Source organism: Megalobrama amblycephala, linkage group LG6, assembly GCF_018812025.1.
Source record: "Megalobrama amblycephala isolate DHTTF-2021 linkage group LG6, ASM1881202v1, whole genome shotgun sequence".
Lineage (NCBI taxonomy): Eukaryota > Metazoa > Chordata > Actinopteri > Cypriniformes > Xenocyprididae > Megalobrama > Megalobrama amblycephala.
Window position 1 is genome coordinate 9,165,886 of NC_063049.1, and position 20,991 is coordinate 9,186,876.

A 20,991-nucleotide genomic window follows, 5' to 3' on the forward strand; every position below is an offset into this window, starting at 1 on the left:
ACTGACATCTGTCTGTCTTATTACATTATTTGCATAACTATATTTCAAAGTTGACTGGCTGACTTGAGAGCCATTCATGTTACCCGTTTTGCGCAGAGGTTGACATCTCCTCTTTCAATGAGAATCTCTGCCTCCGCCCCTCATAGGTTTGTGTTGGTTGTAATCAAGCACTTGATCTTTATTTTGGCACGGTAAAAGGAAGCTTCGCATTGCATTGGTAACATCATACACATTGAAACACATATATATGCAATTAAACAAATTATTTCAAATATACAATAACAATAAAGTAGAAGTTTGTAAACAAATACAAAAGTATTTGGTACAATGTATTAGTTATGGAAGTCCTTGTAGTGAATTGTAAAATGAATTTTCCACTTAATTTTGTGTGCTGTTGTCTTCCTGTGAGGCTGTACATGCTTAGGACTTAGAAATAAATATGGAAATATGATCATATTTCATTTAAATGTGACTGATTTTCAAATTGTTTGTTATAAATCAACATCTCAGGAACATTTTATGAAGTTTCTAATCAAAATATGATTTTCTGTTACAAAACAGGGCATTGATTTCATACATGTCCACTGTAGAGGACACCAGCACTTAAAGCATGTTTTTCAGACACAGTGAATAGAGAAAGAAATTACATATCAATATTCCTATGAAATATTAGATATTATTATGAAAATGTTGCCAACTATTACTCCCATTATTACACTTTTTTTCATTACATGTTCCTCCAAGAACACATTAATATTTAAATTAGATACAGTGTGTGTATATATATATATATATATATATATATATATATATATATATATATATATATATATATATATATATATACACACAATGCATTGAATGGGAAAACCCATGTCTGGCTATTTTACACACATATTGCATTAAGTAATCAATTCATTCCATTATATATTTCATAACATAGTTGACAGTCATCTTTAAACAAAGTTTGTTTAAAAAAGAAACCTAATGTTTAAAAATGAAACCTAAAAATTGATTGGTGCATGAAAAAAAAAATCCCATTGTTTTTGCCTATATATGTAATTTCATGTCATTTTATTTTTTTAAACAACTGAGTCTTGGTGTCCACTTATGAGGACATAGCAGAACATGTGAATAAAATATATTTTTTTCAAAAATGACACCCCTGCTTTAAACAGTGCAATAACATGAAATATACTAAAATCAAAAAACTTTTTTTTTTTTTTTTCTGGGACTAAGGTTAATTTGTTTTGTTAAGGCGTAAATAACAATAAACAGCAGCAGCAAGCTTCGCTTTTACCTTAAAATGTCATTCTTTGTCAAATGAACAGCGAGTTGCAACAGTCCCTTCTTGTGTAGAAACTATACCCAGTCTACATTTATAGGCCCTATCGTACACCCGGTGCCAAGTGCGACGCAAGTATTTTTTGCTAGCTTCAGCCCAACGCAGTTATCATTTATCACAGTCCTGTGCCACACTGTTTAAATAGCAAATGCGTTTGAGCCCATCTGAGCACCCATGTGCGTGCTGGTCTGAAAACGAGGTGTGTTCAGGTGCACTGTTGGCGTGTTGCTATTTTGAGGCAACTGAAAGAGACTGCGCCATTGACCAACTGAAACCTGGTCTAAAGCCAATGCTGCAATATTTGTTTTGTTATTTAAAGAGTGCGTTAGTAATATGCGCCTATATGCGGGTGCACAACGCACATACTCTTGCTTGATACACAAGCATGCCAAATATTAAAAATAAAAGGATTACAATGTAAAAGATTAATATTGTGTGCATAAAGATAAAAATGTTTTGGTGGAATTCGGCTTTTCTCGTAGATGGTCTGCTCACATGCTTTAACCTCACACACGAGCAGATCCGTTTCCTCGCTTAGAGAAGCGTTCAGTTTTTCCACTCGCAAATTCCACCATCTAAACAGTGAATCCGCCATGGCGTGAGCGCATCTGGCTTTTAAAGGGAATGGGAGATGACACTCTGATTGGTTTATTGCACAGTACGCCCAAAACACATTCATTACTCATTAAGAGAATAGGGACAACCTTTTAGATAGGGCCCACAGACACTCTTATCTAGAGCAACAAACAAAAGTGTTTTAGCATCAGTCATGAGAGAACTGTCATGTGAATTGCTTCTGGACAAATACATCGTGCAATAAAATCGGCTACAGTTTTCCCATCATACCCCTTTTCCCAGCATGAATATTCATAGCCTTGTTTCAGTTTTTGGGTGAATTTGGAAATGTAATGTGCCATGAACAGTTCATAATTGTGCAGGACTGTCCTGAATGGAACAATACGACAGACTTCAGTATTCGCTACATCATATATCTGAAAAAATAAAACGTATAACTGAAAGTTTGTCAAAAGCTACTTATAAAAGATAGTCCCCAAAAATATTGCATTTATGCTCCATTTGTATGTACATTAGCTGGCAGCAGGTCTATTGAACCACATCCCTAGGTGTGCAATATGTGGTCGATTCATGATATGTATCATCACCCCAGCTCAACATGTAAACATTGCTGATGAACAAACTGTGTGTTTGTGTATGCTGATGTGTTAGAGAGGTATCGAGGTCTGCAGCATGACATTATGGAAGGGGTGGGCAGGGGGTTTTGGGGGCAGGGAAAACCACTCTCTTGGTGAGGGTGAACTCTGGCTGTGGCATCTGCTTCTTCAGTCCACTTCTGTCCGTCTTTTTGCTCACATCACTGTTCACCTTAGTCAGAATGGAGAGTAGATCTATTCCCCTACATGGACACAAGACAGAGAGACACAAAATCAGAGATCAAAATGATGTCCACAGTCCAATTTAGACAATTAAAATTACAGTTACTTCCAACTCAATCAGTGGATAAAACCTCATCCACTAACCGCACTGTATGTTTGGAAGACTGCATACTGAATACTGTTAAGTGTACCATACTCATGAGAAAAAAAAAAAGGTAAATATAATCATCAAAATTAGTGAGTAAATATGTGACAGAAATGATAAGGTATGCTATGTTAAATTCAGCCAATGAAGAATTCTGTCACATATCCTGCGCCTGCTGTTTACAGGTCAACCATTCACCATTAAGACTTTTTCAAGGCACACACAGTTACAGGTTACTTCGGACTACATTTCCCATGTTCCATTGCCCTAATCACTTCCACACCTGTAGTCTATCACAAGGACTATAAAGCACTGACTCACAAACTCGCTGATCACCAAGTATTGTTTAACATTTATCACTATTTAGTTCATACTTTATGGAGCCATTCCTTGTTTTCATAGTTTAACTATAGATTTAGATACTCTGGCATTACAGTAGTCAATCCAAGAGACAACAAATAACTATCAACTTTTTATCTACAGAAACAATTAGCATAGGATGCATAAAAAAATATGCTTTAACAGCTCTGTACATAAGGATGAAATGTAAGACTGGCATCAAAGATTACACCATGGTTCTTCAATTTTCTTTGAGACTCCAAAACAGGATCATCAACAGACAGTCAGTGAAGGCAGAGCGATCGGAACAGATGCCCAGGTTGTGACAAATAGATTTTAAAAAGTAAAGGGCCTAAAATTGACCCCTGAGGAACACCAGTAAGAACTGAACTGATTTCAGACCTGTAACCACCCAAGGCAATGAACTGGGAACGGTTAGTAAAACAGGATTTAAACCAGTTTAAAGCTTTCCCCAAAACACCCAAACAACTTTCAATGTGATTAAGTAAAATACTATGATCAATAGTATCGAAAGTGGCTCTGAGATCAATAAAGATAAGAATGGAAATAGTGCCAGAATCAGAAGCCATCATCAAGTCATTGTCAACCCTGACTGGAGGCGTTTAAGTACTGTAAAATTTACGAAAAACTGACTGAAGGGGTTCGAAAGGATTATTAACTGTAAGGAGGTTATACAAGTGCGAGGCAACAATACATTCTAGTATTTTTGCCGAAAACGGAAGATTTGAAATGGGGCAGAAATTGTTGAAGGGTTAATTCACCCAAAAATGAAAATTCTGTCATTTATTACTCACCCTCATGTCGTTCCACACCCGTAAGACCTTCGTTCATCTTCAGAACACAAATTAAGATATTTTTGTTGAAATCTGATGGCTCAGTGAGGCCTGCATTCACAGCATGTTCATGTGACTACAGTGGTTCTACCTTAATTTTATAAAGCGACGAGAATACTTTTTGTGTGTCAAAAAACAAAATAACGACTTTTCAACAATATCTATATGGGCCCATTTCAAAACACTGCTTCGGAGCTTTACGAATCAAATCAGTGATTCGGAGCGCCAAAGTCACATGATTTCAGCAGTTTAGCCGTTTGATAGGAGATTCGATTCGTAAAGCTCCAAAGCAGTGTTCTGAAATCGGCCCATAGATATTGTTAAAAAGTCGTTATTTCGTTTTTTTGGTGCTCCAAAAATATTCTCGTGGCTTTATAATATTAATATTGAACCACTGTACTCACATGAACTGATTTAAATATGTTTTTAGTACATTAATGGATCTTGAGAGAGGAAATGTCATTGCTCCCTATGGAGGCCTCAATGAGCCATCGTATTTCATCAAAAATATCTTAATTTGTGTTCTGAAGATGAACGAAGGTCTTACGGGTGTGGAACGGCATGAGGGTGAGTAATTAATGACATTATTTTCATTTTTGGGTGAACTAACCCTTTAAAGTCAAGGGCAGCATTTTCTTACAGCAGCAATTTTTAATGCAATGAATCATTTATTATACTGAGGACAGTAGGGCACAAAGCATCAAAGCAAGATTTAAATAAACTTATGGGAATAGGATCGTGTTGTCTTTGCAGGTGTGCTCACCTTGGCACCAGCAGTTGCAGATTGTGGCAGAGGGCCTGTATGAACCAGGATCCCTTGTCTTTTTCCCTGAATGAGACATAGGATGGTACAGTGGACATGGCTAACAGGTAGTCCGCTGCCTCAGGGATGGAGTCTCTGGGTACAGCTGCATCGCTGACTGGCATGTCCTCATCTTCTGAGAAAGTCTGACTGAACGCTGCACTCTGCTCTTTCTTACCCCTGCAGGCCTGGATGAAGAACAGTTTGGGTTTCTTGTAGAGGGAGGAGCACCTATGTGGACTCAGAGTCTCTATCAGCTCTTTAAAGGTGACAGTATTTCCATCTACCCCGACGATACCATCTTCCCGTCCGTGGCTCAGCACGCAGCACACCACGCAATCCGCCAGCGTGTGGTCACGAGCAGCCAGGTCCCTCAACACCTGCAGCATGCGCATTCGATCGCAGTCCCGTTCGGCCACGACCTCAAAGCCCAACCACTGGAACACAACCTCCAGTCTCTCTGGATGGACACAAACACAAATTACCCACAATGATGTACCGTCTGGTGCTTACAGATTACTAGCGCACATATTTAAGTTTGGGGTCCAATTTCGTTTGAAATTATAATGTTTACCGCACTGATTTTGGGAGCCAAATTTATTTATTTTTTGAAAGAGGAACCGAGTCATATCTAGAAACCAGCATATCATTGACTTGGGCTGGTAACAGAAAACCCTAGCAGCCACATAGCAACTAACATGCTGATTTTGTTATGATGGTTTCAGGCTATTGGAATGATGTTTAGTTTATGTAGTTGTGTTTGTTACACTAACTTTTGTCAAAGTCAGTTCCTTCTCTGTTGTTCAGCCCGCATGCCCTGAAGTTATAGTTGTTGATGATTAGACAGACTCCTCTTCTGTCCCCCTTCATCTTATACTGCTGGATCTAACACACAAGAGACAAAGTGTTAAGGCATGTGGATGTGAAGAATGTCTGGTTCTCTTGCAAAAGTATTGCGATCCTCTGAGAAACTTTGCATTTTCTCACAAAACATTTGCATTCTCTTGCACAAAGTATTCTGTTTCCTCAAATAAACTTTGTTCACAGAACTTGAAACTGGAAATGTCGCTCACATTTTCGAATGCACTAAATTAATGGAAAATTGGACATTTCACACACTCAACTGTCGCAGCTTTAATTACGTAGCGGAGGGGACGTGGCTATCAGACTCTGATGTTAAATGTCAAAATAACCTTAAACAATTCACGCACTACATGGATGAGTACATAGTGTATAGTGCGTCATTTGGGAAAAAAAAGTGTCTTAACCACCTTAACTTAAAAAGAAAAAAAGTCAATTTTAAGCTAAACATGCATTGAACCCAGAATAAAGGTCTAATGTGAAACAGGTTGGATCGTACCTCTGGATTTTCAGTCACAGGCAAGTTTGTGCTCTCTTCTTCAAATACTGAGTTAAATTCCAAATGTTGGCTGTGATCTACGACATGGAGATGAGACGTTTTTAGTTTAGGTTAAAAACAGAGATCAAACATGATGCTGTATTGGACATTTACTACCATACCTCCACTAATCCCAGCAGCCCCTTCAGTCAGACTAAGTCTGTCCACCTGGTCCTCCACTGTGTTAACTGTCAAAAAGAGCAGTGCCAAACAAATATGCTTTGAGTTTGCAACATTTCTTATTTTTGTATATTTCACTTTGCATGATTTCCCATTCCTTGTGAATAGTGTTAAAGGTGCACCAAGCAATTTCTGAATTATGTTTCGCTAGAAGTTTGGGTTTTTATACTGACGCCTGTTGCCGTATGTTTATAATGAAAGTGAAGAACAAAAACACACATCTTTTGTTTTCCAGCTATACAGCATGACGTAAGCTGCAGAACTGAAGCAGCTTTATGAATGGTTCAATGTGTACAGTTTTACGTAGAGTTTTGTATAACATAACTTCCCGTAGAGCATGCAAATAAATTCACCTGATGAGATTGATGTCAGCGGTGAGGTCTGTGGAAAATCAGAAAGAGACAACGTTTTACAGCTATGTAGTAAAAAGGGCTATTTTACCATAGTGGAACACAGAATGAGATGCTTAACATAATGTTCATGCTGCTCTTTTCCATACAATGGCTGTCGAACACCAAAACAAAAATTACCATACAAATAGTCCATATACATTATATACACTACTGTTCAGAATTTTGGGGTCATCAAGAATATTATTATGATTTAATCTTATTTTTTTATTTTTTTTGAAAGAAATTAATACTTTTTTCAGCAAGGATTAGGGCTGTATGATTAATTGTAATTTATTTTCAATTTCAATTTTGGCTTCCAATAATTATGAAAAGTGATATTAAGAGTGGAACAAAACCACAAAAGAGACACTGTTCCCTAGGTGGCTTTCTGTGAGCCGAATGCGGATAAGCAATTTGGTTTCGGATACACGCCTAAACGTGTACACACAAAAATGTCAAAATGAACACAGTGGGTTATATCTTTAGTAAACACACAGTTGAGAAAGAAAATGTGTGTGTAACAGTATACTGGATCCATGCATTAGCTCTTAAAGTGACAGAAGCCTAATATTCCTGCTGCAGTCCATCATTAATTATAATCGAAGGAAAATCACTCACTGGCTGAATAACTTAAGTAGCTTTAATAATGATTAATCTGTATTTAATGTGTACAGTAAGACTATGCAGTGATATTTTACATTTGATCATTCTTTTGTTGTTGTTGTAGGCTATTACTTATCTGAATACCACTGTTAGTACTTCTTCCTGAAAAACACTGTTTATTTAATTAGTATTTTTGTTCTGTTGCTTTAATTTCCCCATTTTGTTTGTAGTTAGTTCTGTTGTTCTTATTGTATTGTTGACTGTTTTCTTGCCTAATCTTATGTTTTATGTTTTGAGGACCTTTTTTATTACATTAGTTTACGTAGTATTATTTTTCGCTGTAGTATTGATTATGAAATGTCACTGATATTTACTGACTCATATCATGAAATAAGACTGATCATATCACCCACCAATAATTGTGTTAAATAATCGTTCAATCAATTTTGACCAGAAATAATTGCGATTATGATTTTTGCCATAATCGTGCAACCCTAACATTAAATTGACCAAAAGTGACAGTAAAGAAAGTAAATTATGCTCTATTGAACTTTATATTAATCATAAAAATGTGTCATGTTTTCCACAAAAATATGAAGCAGCACAACTGTTTTCAACATTGATAATAATCAGAAATGTTTCTTGATCATCAAATCATATTAGAATGATTTCTGAAGGATCATGTGACACTGAAAAAAATCAGCTCTGATCACAGGAATAAATTACATTTAACATATATTCACATAGAAATCAGCTATTTTAAATCTATTTTGATCAAATAAATGCAGCCTTGATGAGCAGAAGAGACTTCTGTCAATACATTTTAAAATCTTACCGACCCCAAACTTTTGAACTGTAGTGTATATAAAGTCTTTTGAAGGCAATAGATTTGTAAAAAGTCAGTACTCTGAAAAATCAGTAATCAGAAAAATCTGAAAATCTTCCATGCTAACTTTCAAATCTTATTCATGCATACACATGGAAATGAGCATTATATACATCCCTCTTGTATTCCACAGAAGAAAGATGATATGAGGAAGAGTAAAATATGCACATTTATGCAAATTAGGCAAATGAAGTTTACCAGAGCTGTTGTGTACGACTTGAAAGAATTATTCCCAATTTCCTGAGCAATAACCCTTCCACCAACTGCAATAAGACAGAAAGTAATGCAATTATTCTAATTCTATAGAATGCAGCTATAATAATTATATGGTTCACAGTTCACATTGTACATCATGCATAAAATCAATAATGATTTTCACATCATTTTGTAACAAAAACTCTAGTCTACAAGATCAAAAAACACCTCAGAATCTCCTTGCAGTCTTGATTTATAGTAGTTTTAACTTATATTAAAATAAGAGGCAACTTAATAAATCATAGATATATATTTCACACATCACATCATTAAATAAGTAACAGTCATACTCACAATTCTCTGTTTTGTATTGAATAATTCTTTTTTCTAAACCGCGATGGATGCTTGCTATAATGTCCTTCAGAACGTCCAAATTATCTTCACCCAAAAGGTCTTCCTTCTCCATCTCCAAGAACAACTGCAACAGCGTCTAAAAGACGTGATTTTTAAAAGAAGGTTTAGTCAAACGTGACATCAGAGAACTGAGGCTGTGACGGCGACTCTCACCATGTCCTTCTCCAGTTTTTTGCGCGGTAGTGTTTTGATCAGTAGGAATTTAATGTTTTTCAGGTCCTGATCACAGATGGACTCTGACAGCTCGTACAACAACTGTCTGAAATACAGAAAAATAAACACTGTTCATTATTACAAAGTTACTTTGTATTACTTTAAAGGTTACTTCACCCAAAAATGAAAATTCTGTCATTAATTACTCACCCTCAGGTCGTTCCACACCCGTAAGACCTTTGTTCATCTTCAGAACACAAATTAAGATTAAGATATTTTTGATGAAATCTGAGAGTTACATGACTCATCCATAGACAGCAACATAATCAACACTTTCAAGGTCCAGAAAGGTACTAAAGACATCGATAAAACAGTCACGTGACTGCAGTGGTTCAACCTTAATGTTATGAAGCGACGAAAATACTTTTTGTGCGCAAAAACAAAACAAAAATAATGATTTTATTCAACAATCTCTTCTCTTCTGTGTCATTCTCATACGTTGTTTACGTCCAGCTCTTCCAGAATCTACATCAGAACGGCGACTCATTATTGGCCGGCTCCTGCTTCGGCATCACACGCATGCTTGACGTGCTGGTCACGTGATCAGCTTTGGCCAATACTGAGCCGGCGTTCGGACGTAAACATGGAAACCTTCACTGCGTCAACTGTGTAAGGATAATGACAGGGAAGAGAAGAGATTTTTGAATTAAGTTTTCTCGTCTCTTTATAACATTAAGATTGAACCACTGCAGTCACGTCGACTATTTTAACGGCGTCTTTAGTACCTTTCTGGACCTTGAAAATGTCAGTTAGAGTCATATACCTCCCAGACTTCATCAAAAATATCTTAATTTGTGTTCTGAAGACGAATGAAGGTCTTACAGGTGTGGAAGGACATGAGGGTGAGAAATCAATGACATACAGTAATTTTTATTTTTGGGTGAACTAACCCTTTAAGTTCCTTGTAAAATACAGTCACCCCTAAAAGTCACTAGACACTACATTAAGCACTAGATAAGCAAAGTTTCAGAACAAACTTTGATGTTGGCTCGACAAAGTCTTGTCTGAAAGTTTGAAATAGCATTGCTAGTATGTTGTTAGCATGTTTTAACACATTGTTAGCATGATTTAGCACTTTTATAACATGTTTAGCATCTTTCTAACATGATTTAACACATTGCTAGCATGTTTTAACATGTTGCTAGCATATTTCTAGCATGACTTAACACTTTGCTATCATGTTTTAGCATGTTGTTAACATGACTTATGCTGACTTCATGTGCTCTTAGAATTATCGTAAATACGAGTTTCCTAGGTAAAAGTTGCTCATGAGCGTCCTCCCATTTTGAAAGTTGAATGTAATGAGCTCGTAATCATGACTTCTGAAGTTGGAATTATCAAATTTCCGATAGCACATGAAGGCAGCATTAGTATGTTGCTAGCATATTTCTAGCACACTGCTAGCCTGATTTAATATATTGCTGGCATGTTTCTAGATAAAGGGTTGGTGTAGGTTAAATAGAAAGAATTAATAGTTGAAAGTTTTGAAACCCCTCAATGACAATCTGTGAGATTTTTTGTAGTTTTGATCACCTGGTTTACAAAAAAACTGAAGTCTGATTAGTTAGAAAATATATAGCAACCTGAGTTAGTCTGGCCCAAGTTTGGTGGTCATAGCTAGAAGGGTTTGGGCTGCATTCATTTTTAGAAATTTTGGTCTCAGAAGAAGAAGAAGCACTTAAATAATAGGCAAGTGCTTTTTGGATGGTAGATATTTTCCTGGTCAACATTCCTGAATGCATGACCTGGACACACCCTGTCAACAAACACGTCTCTACAGACCTTATTCACAGCTGTGCCATCTTTGATTTTTAATGGGAAAGAAAGTGAGGCTGTGAGGGACATGCATCTTTTCAGTGGGTTGTACTGTTATTTAATGCAATTTTGGATTGTTCTGCTTACGAAACACTGCAAAATTATCTTTCCAAGATATTTCAGTACAAAAAAAAAAAAAAAAAAAAAAAAAAAGAGCTGTGGAAAATTGAAAACAACAAGGTAGGTCTATCCCTCACAGCCTCGCTTTCATGGCGCCGCTCTGAATAAGGTCTATTATTATGGAAGTAAAATGATGCCATATATTTTTTAAATAAAAAGCTTGTTGAATTGCACTACTTGAAAAAAATATGCATTGCATTAACCTGCTTGCCTGTAGCCCAGGCACGTGCACAGGTAGGGCTCAACCTGTGCAGATCACATGCCCTTTTTGTCCTTACACTCTGAAGTGCCCTTTTTTTGGAGGTGTTTTATTTTATTTATTCATTTTCTTCAATAAATCAATGCTATTGGTCACCCTTTAAGCATGTCTGACTGATTTACAAATATATTTAGCCTAATAAAAGGTATTAAAAAGAGCTTGTGACAAAATCGTTTTGGTTCCGCTCAAACTGTCAGTCAAACCTCTTAACTCCGCCCCCTGAGTGCCGCGAACTGAAGTTCCACAGCAGAGCAGCTGAACGTCTTGCAACGGTAAATAAATATCTTGTTGTTTGAATAATTAGGCTACAAGTCGTTGTCTTTACGAAAGAAACACTAGTATGTCTATAAAGTTTCATATTTTATGCATTTGAGGCCTGAGACCGGCGGCGGAGAGAGAGAGAGAGAGGGGGCTAGCATTTGCCATCTAAGTTAGTCATAGCCAATAGCATACAAATAGCCTTAAATAGCCTGTGCATACAGTAGTATTTTATCTTTTATAAATTGAGATTTTGGCCAAACGTATTTTACAACAGGAAAAACTGAGCGCTCATAACCTATTGATGATGACGTAGCCTAATGTGATGATGTTTTTGCACATTTCCACACATATAACTGCATTTGACTTTGACACAAAGCGAGTGATCCTCGTCAGCTAGGTAAAATATATTTCTAAGAAATTTCTGATTTGATTTATGATGGCTATCTGCTGATACACTTAATTCATTAACATTTAATAATATTATATATGGTCACACAGTATGGTTAATGTTTACGATGTTAAGTATTTGCTCGCTAGATATTTTTTTTTAATATTGTATTGTATACTACTCCCCGCTTGTCTTCACATGTATTAACATAGAAAAACATGGTTTTACTACAGCAATGTTGTAGTAACTAAAAAATATTACAGAATCATCAGGTCACTGTGCTTCTTTATATTTTATCATGCAGAATGTAGTCTGTGTATTAATGTGTGTTGAGAGGGACATCCCAGTGGATCACATTGAAGTCATAAACGTCTTCAAGCACATGGCTCACAGAAGATTGCTGTTGTAATTAGTTTTAAAGAAGCCCTGCAACCCTGTGTGTTTATATATATATATATATATATATATATATATATATATATATATATATATATATATATATATATAAAATCTATATAACTGTCATTAATAGTGAATAAATATAAAGCTTTTGATACTATTATTTTGTGTTTTTTATAGGGGTTGGGGGGGGGGGGTGCCCTTTTTTAGTTTCGGCACATGCCCCTCAAAAGGTCTGTGCACGGCCCTGCTGTAGCCTATAGCCTGTATCCTCAATAATGTGTGAGTTTGGTGGTCTTTCACTGTATTCATTCTATAAAGATAAGTTAAGTGTTCTGTATGTCCCGACAGCACAGGAATCCTGGAATATGACATATTGAGGGAAACCCCAGTACTGCAGCACAGTGCTGCAATATAAAGTTAAGGAAAGTTATATGTCTACCGCATATTTAACGTTTGAACTGTACATCAGCATCAGAGAATAACGTTATAATCTTGTTCACGTAGAGAAAGCTGCTTACATGAAGGCTACACAGGGAAAGTAACAGTGAAGACAATAAAATAAATGTAAGCAACTTTTGTGTCTTTATCAGCTTTTCTGCATATATACTGGCCCTGATAATCATCACACATGCACTTACCGTTTGCTCCATTAATGTAAATCCATTTTAATGAATGAAATGAATGACTTGCTCTAACCGTTGCTCTGTTCTTCGTCAACACGCGCTTGCACCACCTGCTGGTGAAGTCGACTAACAGCAGATGGAGATTATACTCGGCACTCTACTGCTATTCCTGCAGTTCCCGGATGTGAAAAGTTGAAATTTGTAGACGCAAATTTGAGGACGCGAAATAAATTGGACCGAAAATTGCCTGCTGAATATAATAGGTTGTATTTTTAAACAGAATGAACATTTTGGAAGTGAAATCTGAAAGGTGAATATGGATTATTGAATTTTTAACAATGAAAATGTGTGTGAACTGTTTTGAATTGAAATATTCACAGCTCAAATATACAACCATGTTGAATTTCAGCCCATAATAATGCAAGCCCTAAAAATACAATTCTTTAAATACAAGCACGGTTAATGCAATGCATATTTTTTTCCAAGTAGTGCAATTCAACAAGCTTTTTATTTCAAAAACATATGGCATTATTTTACTTCCATATATTATATTAACAGCTGCATCCTCACCTATATGGGGAGATACGCTGAGCATATAACATGCCGTTGGCTTGGGTAAAAGCATCAAAGGACAGATTCCGGAGCAGGCTGTTCCGTTTCATGATCCTGAGCAGCTCTAGAAGCAGAAATGGATCATCCGATGACAGCAGGTCCCTTTTCTCCAGAAGACTGAAGAGTTCTCTGCCTAAGGTCACAGTGCTGAGGTCTTTTAGACTGAGGAGATCAGAGCACAGGAACACCATGTCCTGCACCTCATCGCCAGTGAGAGACTCCTGTACTCTTAACAGCATCTGCTGAAACTCCATCTCCTGCTCACAGAGAAACAAGGCTGTATGACACAATGCTGTTGTTTGCATAAAGATGATATACCAAAATTTCCTTTAAAGTTAACAAACGGAAATGTTAACTTCCCCTTCCTGTAAAAACCACATCTGTACTCTTTATGACGTGGGTTTTGGCGGAGAGTGGCACTAAATATCCTTGAAACTGACTGCAAATCTCTGTCAGTCAGATCTACCTCAATTTAGTCATCAATGGCCAAAATCCCATGCAGCCCAGCCCTACATTTTCCTTATTGCAGAAGCCGTTTCACTCTCATACACATCACATCACTCTTGCGTAGCCAGACCTTCAGACTTACGGCAGAAGGTCTGGACTCAATCTCAGCATTCATTGGCCAAGGACGGCCCAAGAGGATGTTTGACCGTCAATCACAGTTCGTTTTGTTCCGCGTCTGGTTTAGGGGCGTGAAAATTAAAGCTGATGTCCCTACAATAACAGACATGACAGCATTCTTCTTCTACAAGGGGGATCAGCGTCGCGCAATGGTGTCCAAGTAGACCATTAAAGAACGCAACACACGTCTCCCGGACATCCTGTAGAATTCAACCAACCAGATGACAACTTTGATACTGCTGAAGTGTTTCCAGATAAGTGTGCCATATCATATGCATCAGACGTTCAGCCAAGGGTCTGTGGGCATGATGTCTGAGGCTGAGACTACAGATAAGACAACAGCAACTTCCGTTCTGAAAAAATCTTTGTTTTTCTTAAGAAAGAAAGTCAAGGGGATGGCATGAGGGTGTGTAGCTGATGAGAAATCGTCACTTCCGGCCCTGATGTGAACTGAAAATAGATGTGAACAACCCAACAACATTCAATATCTACATGTGAACTGGCAAGATCTGAAGCCACTGGTCTCACTCTTCATGACAGACATCAAACGCCTGCTCTAAGCAGAAGGCCTGGTTCTGTTGGGCCCCAGTGAACAGGAGAACCTCCACCTGATACTGTAAAATACTGTAAGACCTGTATAGACCCAACCTCAATAAAACTGAAAGCATGACCTACCTGATCATGAACATCCAGAACCCAGGGAATACAGAGCATATTTACACAAGCAACTAAATGTATTCATAACACTACAATTATCTAGGCCTTAAAATCACATCCACAGGCAACCCTGTAGTGAATAAAAATAAAGATGAAGTCTGCAACGCCTTCTATGCCAGAGATGTGCAAACCAGTTATTGACCCATCATGCCATTTCACATAAGATATTTTTTTAAAGAATTTATCTTTATGTTTTTTTTTATTATTATTATTGTTTTATTTTTGCATTAAAGTGAATTAGATTTTATTTTAAAATGTACATTTTAAACACAACAGTTGGATATAATGCAACATTTAGTTTTTGGTTTGGTTTATTCGTAGTAAAAAGTTTAGGCATCTCTGTTGATTGATTGTTTTGGTAGAATTTTTAATTTTCCTAATTTTTTGGAGTGATTACTTTAAGTTAAAGGTATTGCAAAACTATCAGTTTTTTAAGGGGGGGGGTTAATGGACGTTTACGGAAACCTCAAGATGGCCTTGGTCTTATTTTACACATTTCGAGGTATACTGTAAACATATTTTGCACAGTTATTCCTTAGACTTCGAATTTAAGTACAAATGTAGTAATGATCAATGTTGCTCTGGGATCCACTTTTAAAATCACTTTATAATGGGAACGTTACATGTTTCAGCCATAACATAACATTTAATAGGGGTTACAGAAGTAAGTACAGTGTGCAGAACTTTAGGTTTGAGACCTCTTCATTTTCTTTATGGGGACAAAAATGTGTGGGATGCCGTGTTTTTACCCCTGTGATGCACGAGTGTTTTTACCCAAACATCACGCAACAAGTGTTTTTATCCCTTACATGAAACTCAAACATGGCAGCAAAGTAAAAATCAAATGCAATGCTGTCTGACCCCTAAAAAGACAATACATTACACCACTGTAGACTACACAGTGACAGAAACAACAATATAAACCTGACAACAAGATACAAACTCAGCTGATGCAACCATGCCATAGAAACCCGCAGACACAGGAAAACGTGGCTGTCACAGGAAGAAAGCTCTACACTCCAATCATAACAAATAAATGAGTGTTGTAGTTGCACCAAATACACAGAAATACAAGAAAAATACCAAATATTTAAACATATAGTATAGGCTACACACATATACAAAAACTGCTCTTCTTAATAGGTGAACAAGACTATGGATCACTCTTTTTTTTTTTTTTTTAGGTGAAACTTCTTACTTTTTTACACTGTACATTTAGTATTTTTTTTTCTATTCTATCTGTATGCAGGTTAGCTGTAAATGCTGTAAATGCAATATGAATGTATAGTATGAATATCTGTCTCAAATCACAAATCATAAACAAGAGACAATCTAGGTGAGTGTGTTTGATTATTCCCTCAGCTCATCCTTATAGTTTGGTCACGCTTCAGCTACTCGTAGGAAAAGTAGTTTGTTACTGGAAACTGTTACACTTCTTTGAAAACAGCTGAACTACTGTCATCCTGCTGAAAAAATGTAGTTAGGTTAGTGTCGCAACTTTCTTCGTACTGTTCAATGCTGGTGTTAGTCACGCTGACTCACCGTCGTGTCAGACATCGTCTGCACAGTGCGCACTGCTCAGTCATTGTGTCTATAGGTTAGATAAAGTTAAACAGATCTTAAAGTTAAGAACAATGCACATTTACTTTTAAATTGTAACATATTTAGATTATAAGTTTAGCGTGCAGGAAGATGATGCATCAGTCAATGTGTTTTATAGGAAATAAACAGAAATATTTACTTTAATTGAGTTGTTATAGAACAAAATGGAAAATTATTCAAAGAGGCCATCTTACCCCACTCCTGGAGTCAGTTGACCCCTGGGGTCGCTAAACTTTTACAGAATGTATATATGATTTTGACATAATTTCTATCAATATTTATAAATATTTTTAGATTGTCACTAATGTAAAATACTATTCTACCATTCTATTTCAAATTGAGTTTTGACAATTAAGTTGAAAAATCAAAAGGAGAATCCTAGTAAGAGATTCATCTGAAAGGTACAATTATTCTGTGGCTTATATATGCATATGAATATTTATATATTTAATTGCCTATATTTTAACTGAAGATATGTCATAATAGCAACACTATGAATGCATATTTAAAGAAACACTCCACTTTTTTTTTGAAAATAGGCTCATTTTCCAACTCCCCTAGAGTTAAATAGTTGAGTTTTACCGTTTTCGAATCCATTCAGCCGATCTCCGGGTCTGGCGTTACCACTTTTAGCATAGCTTAGCATAGTTCATTGAATCTGATTAGACCGTTAGCATCTCCTTCAAAAATGACCAAAGAGTTTCAATATTTTTCCTATTTAAAACTTGACTCTTCTGTAGTTACATCATGTACTAAGACCGACGGAAAATGAAAAGTTGCGATTTTCTAGGCCGATATGGCTAGGAACTATACTCTCATTCCAGCGTAATAATCAAGGAACTTTGCTGCCGTACCATGAGTGCACGCTCAAGGCACGCTCCCTGTGCAAGCAGGGGGTCACAAGCGGTGCGTAATATCATTGCGCCTGCTGCACCCATGGTACGGCAGCAAAGTTCCATGAATATTACACCGGAATGAGAGTTATAGAGTCAAGTTTTAAATAGGAAAAATATTGAAAATCTTTGGTCATTTTTGAGTGAGATGCTAACGGTCTAATCAGATTCAATGAACTATGCTAAGCTATGCTAAAAGTGGTAACGCCAGACTCGGAGATCGGCTGAATGGATTCGAAAACGGTAAAACTCAACTGTTTAACTCTAGGGGAGTTGGAAAATGAGCCTATTTTCAAAAAAAAAAAAAAAAAAGTGGAGTGTTCCTTTAATGATTTCACTCAACTATAGATCTTCATGAAAGCAAAGATGTCTATAATGTAATTATACATGTCTATAATATAATCTAATTTAAGGACATACTGAATAATAAACCCATTAATCCTTAAATTTAAAGATAATAACACTAGTAACAACATGCTACTAGGCCTTCTGGGTGGCTCATCTTACCCCAAGGGTCCAATTTTATCTTTTTACTTAAAAATAAAAACTACAAGTTTTACTCCACAAATCTAGCATTGTCCACAAATCCCTCATTAACACACACACACACAAAATAATAATAAAATGTCACAGATCACTCATTTACAGAAACACAAAATTAGATAAATTAACCACAAACTGTTTCGATTGACTAAATCTCACAAATACTGATATTCAGATGAAATGACAAAATTAAAAATAACATTTGTCGAAGTGAAATGGATTCTCGGATGAGAAAAAAAGTGAGGGGGGGACTTGATTTTGTCCTTCAGGAATTCGTTTGCCGCGATCTCACGTGAGTGACAGGTTGCTCTCGCGCCGGTAAACACATCATCAAACAACAATTGAGATGTCATGGTGACTTTCAGTAAATAAATCAATCACTCACAACACACACACAAAATGTGGCCGCTTACTGGCACACATTTTGTTAGTACCCGGTCAGAAAAAAGACTTTTTGGTGTAGATTCAAAAGTTTCCAGTCATAAGAATGGAAAAAAAATCCCCCCCAATAAATGTGGCTCTTTCTTACAGTATAATCCAAACTAGTCACGCTTTACAAAAATAACACTATCGATCCTGTAGGCGAGTTAAACTTATCTCGTGACTGACCCTATGATTCATGGCAGAAAACACATCAAGTTACGGTTCAATCTTGTTCTTACCTGCTTCAGTGTCGACAACTCACTGTGAAGATATCAGGGCTTTGTCACGGATATTTATTTGCAACATTCATTTCTACCCTACAGATCGAAAGTAGTTTTTGGACACGCCTATGCTGAACTTCATTTTTCATAAGACAGCTCATGCTATAGTTAAGCGGTTTTAGTTTTGTTTTCGTTATTCCACACAGAAAAATAAAGGCTCATCTCTCCAAAACAGTATCGATGTAAAACGTGGAAGGCTGATAATATTCCCCAAGCTTTTTCCATTTATATTAACTATATACTATAGCATATGCCTACAATGCGCAAAAGCCGTCGCAGTGTGAGTTAGTTGACCTGGGAAGAGCTCCTGAAACAAGGGACCGTTGAGAAAGTGCCATTTTTCTTCTCTTTTTGTAAATGCTTGGTGTGTTTACAGTAGAAAACCTTTCGTTAAGTAGATTTTTTTTACAGTAGCGCTCGTTGTTTTGTATAATTCTGTTTGTCTGATACATGTAAGCTCACCTTTATTACTGTAATTACCCAATAATGCTGCATATCTTAAAGTTTGTTCCTTACAAATGCATTTTACTCTGAGATATGATACAGGGTCAAAATTCATATATCTGAGCCATTCCACCGAATGTCCCCTGGACATGTACACCTCTGGCCCTCTTCGTCACACCTGGCTCCTTTGTGGTCAGAAGTAGCTAATCGAAGTAATATAAATATAAACCAATGTAATATATTTTTGTTCAACAATATTTTTTGATTATGAGGATTTTTGAGTGGGTTTTATGATACTATGCAATATTTATACAGGTTTTATGAGCTATTTTTCTCCATTGAAAATAATACACATTTTTAAAATATATTTTTAATTTTTTTTTATTCAATTAAAGCAGTATTCCATGTTAAAATAAAGACAAAGCGTTTAAAATCTGATTTTTGAAGGTAGATTAGTGCCATCTGGTGGAAGTAAAAAATAAATAAATAAATAAAAAAGAAAGAAAAACGTATGTAATGCCATGGTGTAACCACTAGATGTCTATATAGTTTTATATATATATATATATATATATATATATATATAATATATATAAATATATTATAAGCCACTTTATATATATAAAGTGGCTTATAATTTCTCTAATGGCTTTTAGTCAGAAATACTTTTTTTTAAGATGTGGATTTGAATTTATACTTAGACATTCTCAAAGACTACTTTTTGTCAAGGTTTAGATTTTTTTCTTAAAAAACGTTTTGTGTTGTTGATGTGTTGTTTTTGTTATCCAATTTTTTTAATGTAATTGTTATCCAATTACATTATTTTAAAAAAATTATAAACTTAAGGCTTTGATCTTCTTTAAAATGATTTTTTTTTTTTAATGAAATACACCTTGCCTTCATATATAGTGATTTTTAAGTTACAAATATAAGTTATTTGAACATGTAACCAACCATTTCTTTAAAATAAACACTTTCTTCTTTCTATTTTATAAAGCATGATCTGATATTGATTACCAAAACCTTTTACCCCTCATTTAAAAATAAATAAATAAATAAAAATCTCACTGAGCTAATTTATGTCATGCCTTTTAGGTTATCCTTCAGAAGGTTTGTTCCTTATGGCACCTCTAATACTGTTGAAAATGATCTTTGTTTTTTTTATTTTACATTTATGTTTGCATATCACAAAGTATTTGTACAGAATAGTTTTCATTTTAATTTCACGAGTAAAGTTAGAAGTGAGTTATGATTTAGGTAAGGTTCAAATATCTATGTAATCTGTAAAAAGTATGAATGAATGAATGAATGATGCATTTATGTAGCGTAAGGTGTCAATGGAGGGAATTTGGCCAGGACACCGGGGTTACACCCTTACTCTTAACGAGAAGTGCCATTGGATTTTTAATGACCACAGTGAGTCAGGACCTTGGTTTAACGTCTCATCCGAAGGACGGTGCTTGTTACAGTACAGTGTCCCCATCAATACCTGGGTGTTAGGACCCACACAGACCACAGGGTGAGCACCCCCTGCTGCAGTCAGTTACAGTCAATGCTGTGAGGTAGAGATAGAGCGCCAGATATCAGGGATTTCAGAGGGTCAGAGTTTTGTTGATGCCAGGGGTAAAAGAGGGAAGGGGAGGCAGAGTTGAGCTTCCTGACTGCCTGATGGATGAAGCTATCCTCCAGTCTGCTGGTTCTGGCCTGCAGACTCCGCAGTCTCCTCACTGATGGCAGCAGACTGAAGAAGCTATGTAATGGGTGGGTAGGATCACCCGCTATGCATTATGCAGAGAGCTTTGTGTGTGAGATGGGTGCTGTAG

The 20,991-nt window shown here is 36.3% G+C and overlaps 1 protein-coding gene across 1 annotated transcript; it reads right to left on the reverse strand.

The window, feature by feature from the left end:
- Positions 1 to 143: 143 nt before the first annotated feature.
- On the reverse strand, positions 144 to 18,991 carry casp10 (caspase 10, apoptosis-related cysteine peptidase). Its single transcript, XM_048192854.1, has 11 exons — positions 18,683 to 18,991; positions 13,600 to 13,898; positions 9,102 to 9,207; positions 8,889 to 9,024; positions 8,538 to 8,602; positions 6,812 to 6,839; positions 6,401 to 6,466; positions 6,240 to 6,316; positions 5,653 to 5,764; positions 4,841 to 5,339; positions 144 to 2,759 (listed from the first exon to the last, which is right to left on the reverse strand). Exons 2-11 carry the CDS (start codon positions 13,893 to 13,895, stop codon positions 2,600 to 2,602), a joined length of 1,545 nt encoding a protein of 514 aa, XP_048048811.1. The 5' UTR covers positions 13,896 to 13,898; positions 18,683 to 18,991; the 3' UTR covers positions 144 to 2,599.
- Positions 18,992 to 20,991: the final 2,000 nt, after the last annotated feature.

Bases quoted from the DNA above. Each gene is read 5' to 3' on its own strand.
- casp10 (XM_048192854.1), bottom strand. From the start codon at position 13,895: ATGGAGTTTCAGCAGATGCTGTTAAGAGTACAGGAGTCTCTCACTGGC. The intron at 5,765-6,239 runs GTACGATCCAAC...CTTGTGTGTTAG, and splicing joins CTGTGACTGAAAATCCAGAG to ATCCAGCAGTATAAGATGAA. The intron at 5,340-5,652 runs GTTAGTGTAACA...GTGTCCATCCAG, and splicing joins AGGAACTGACTTTGACAAAA to AGAGACTGGAGGTTGTGTTC.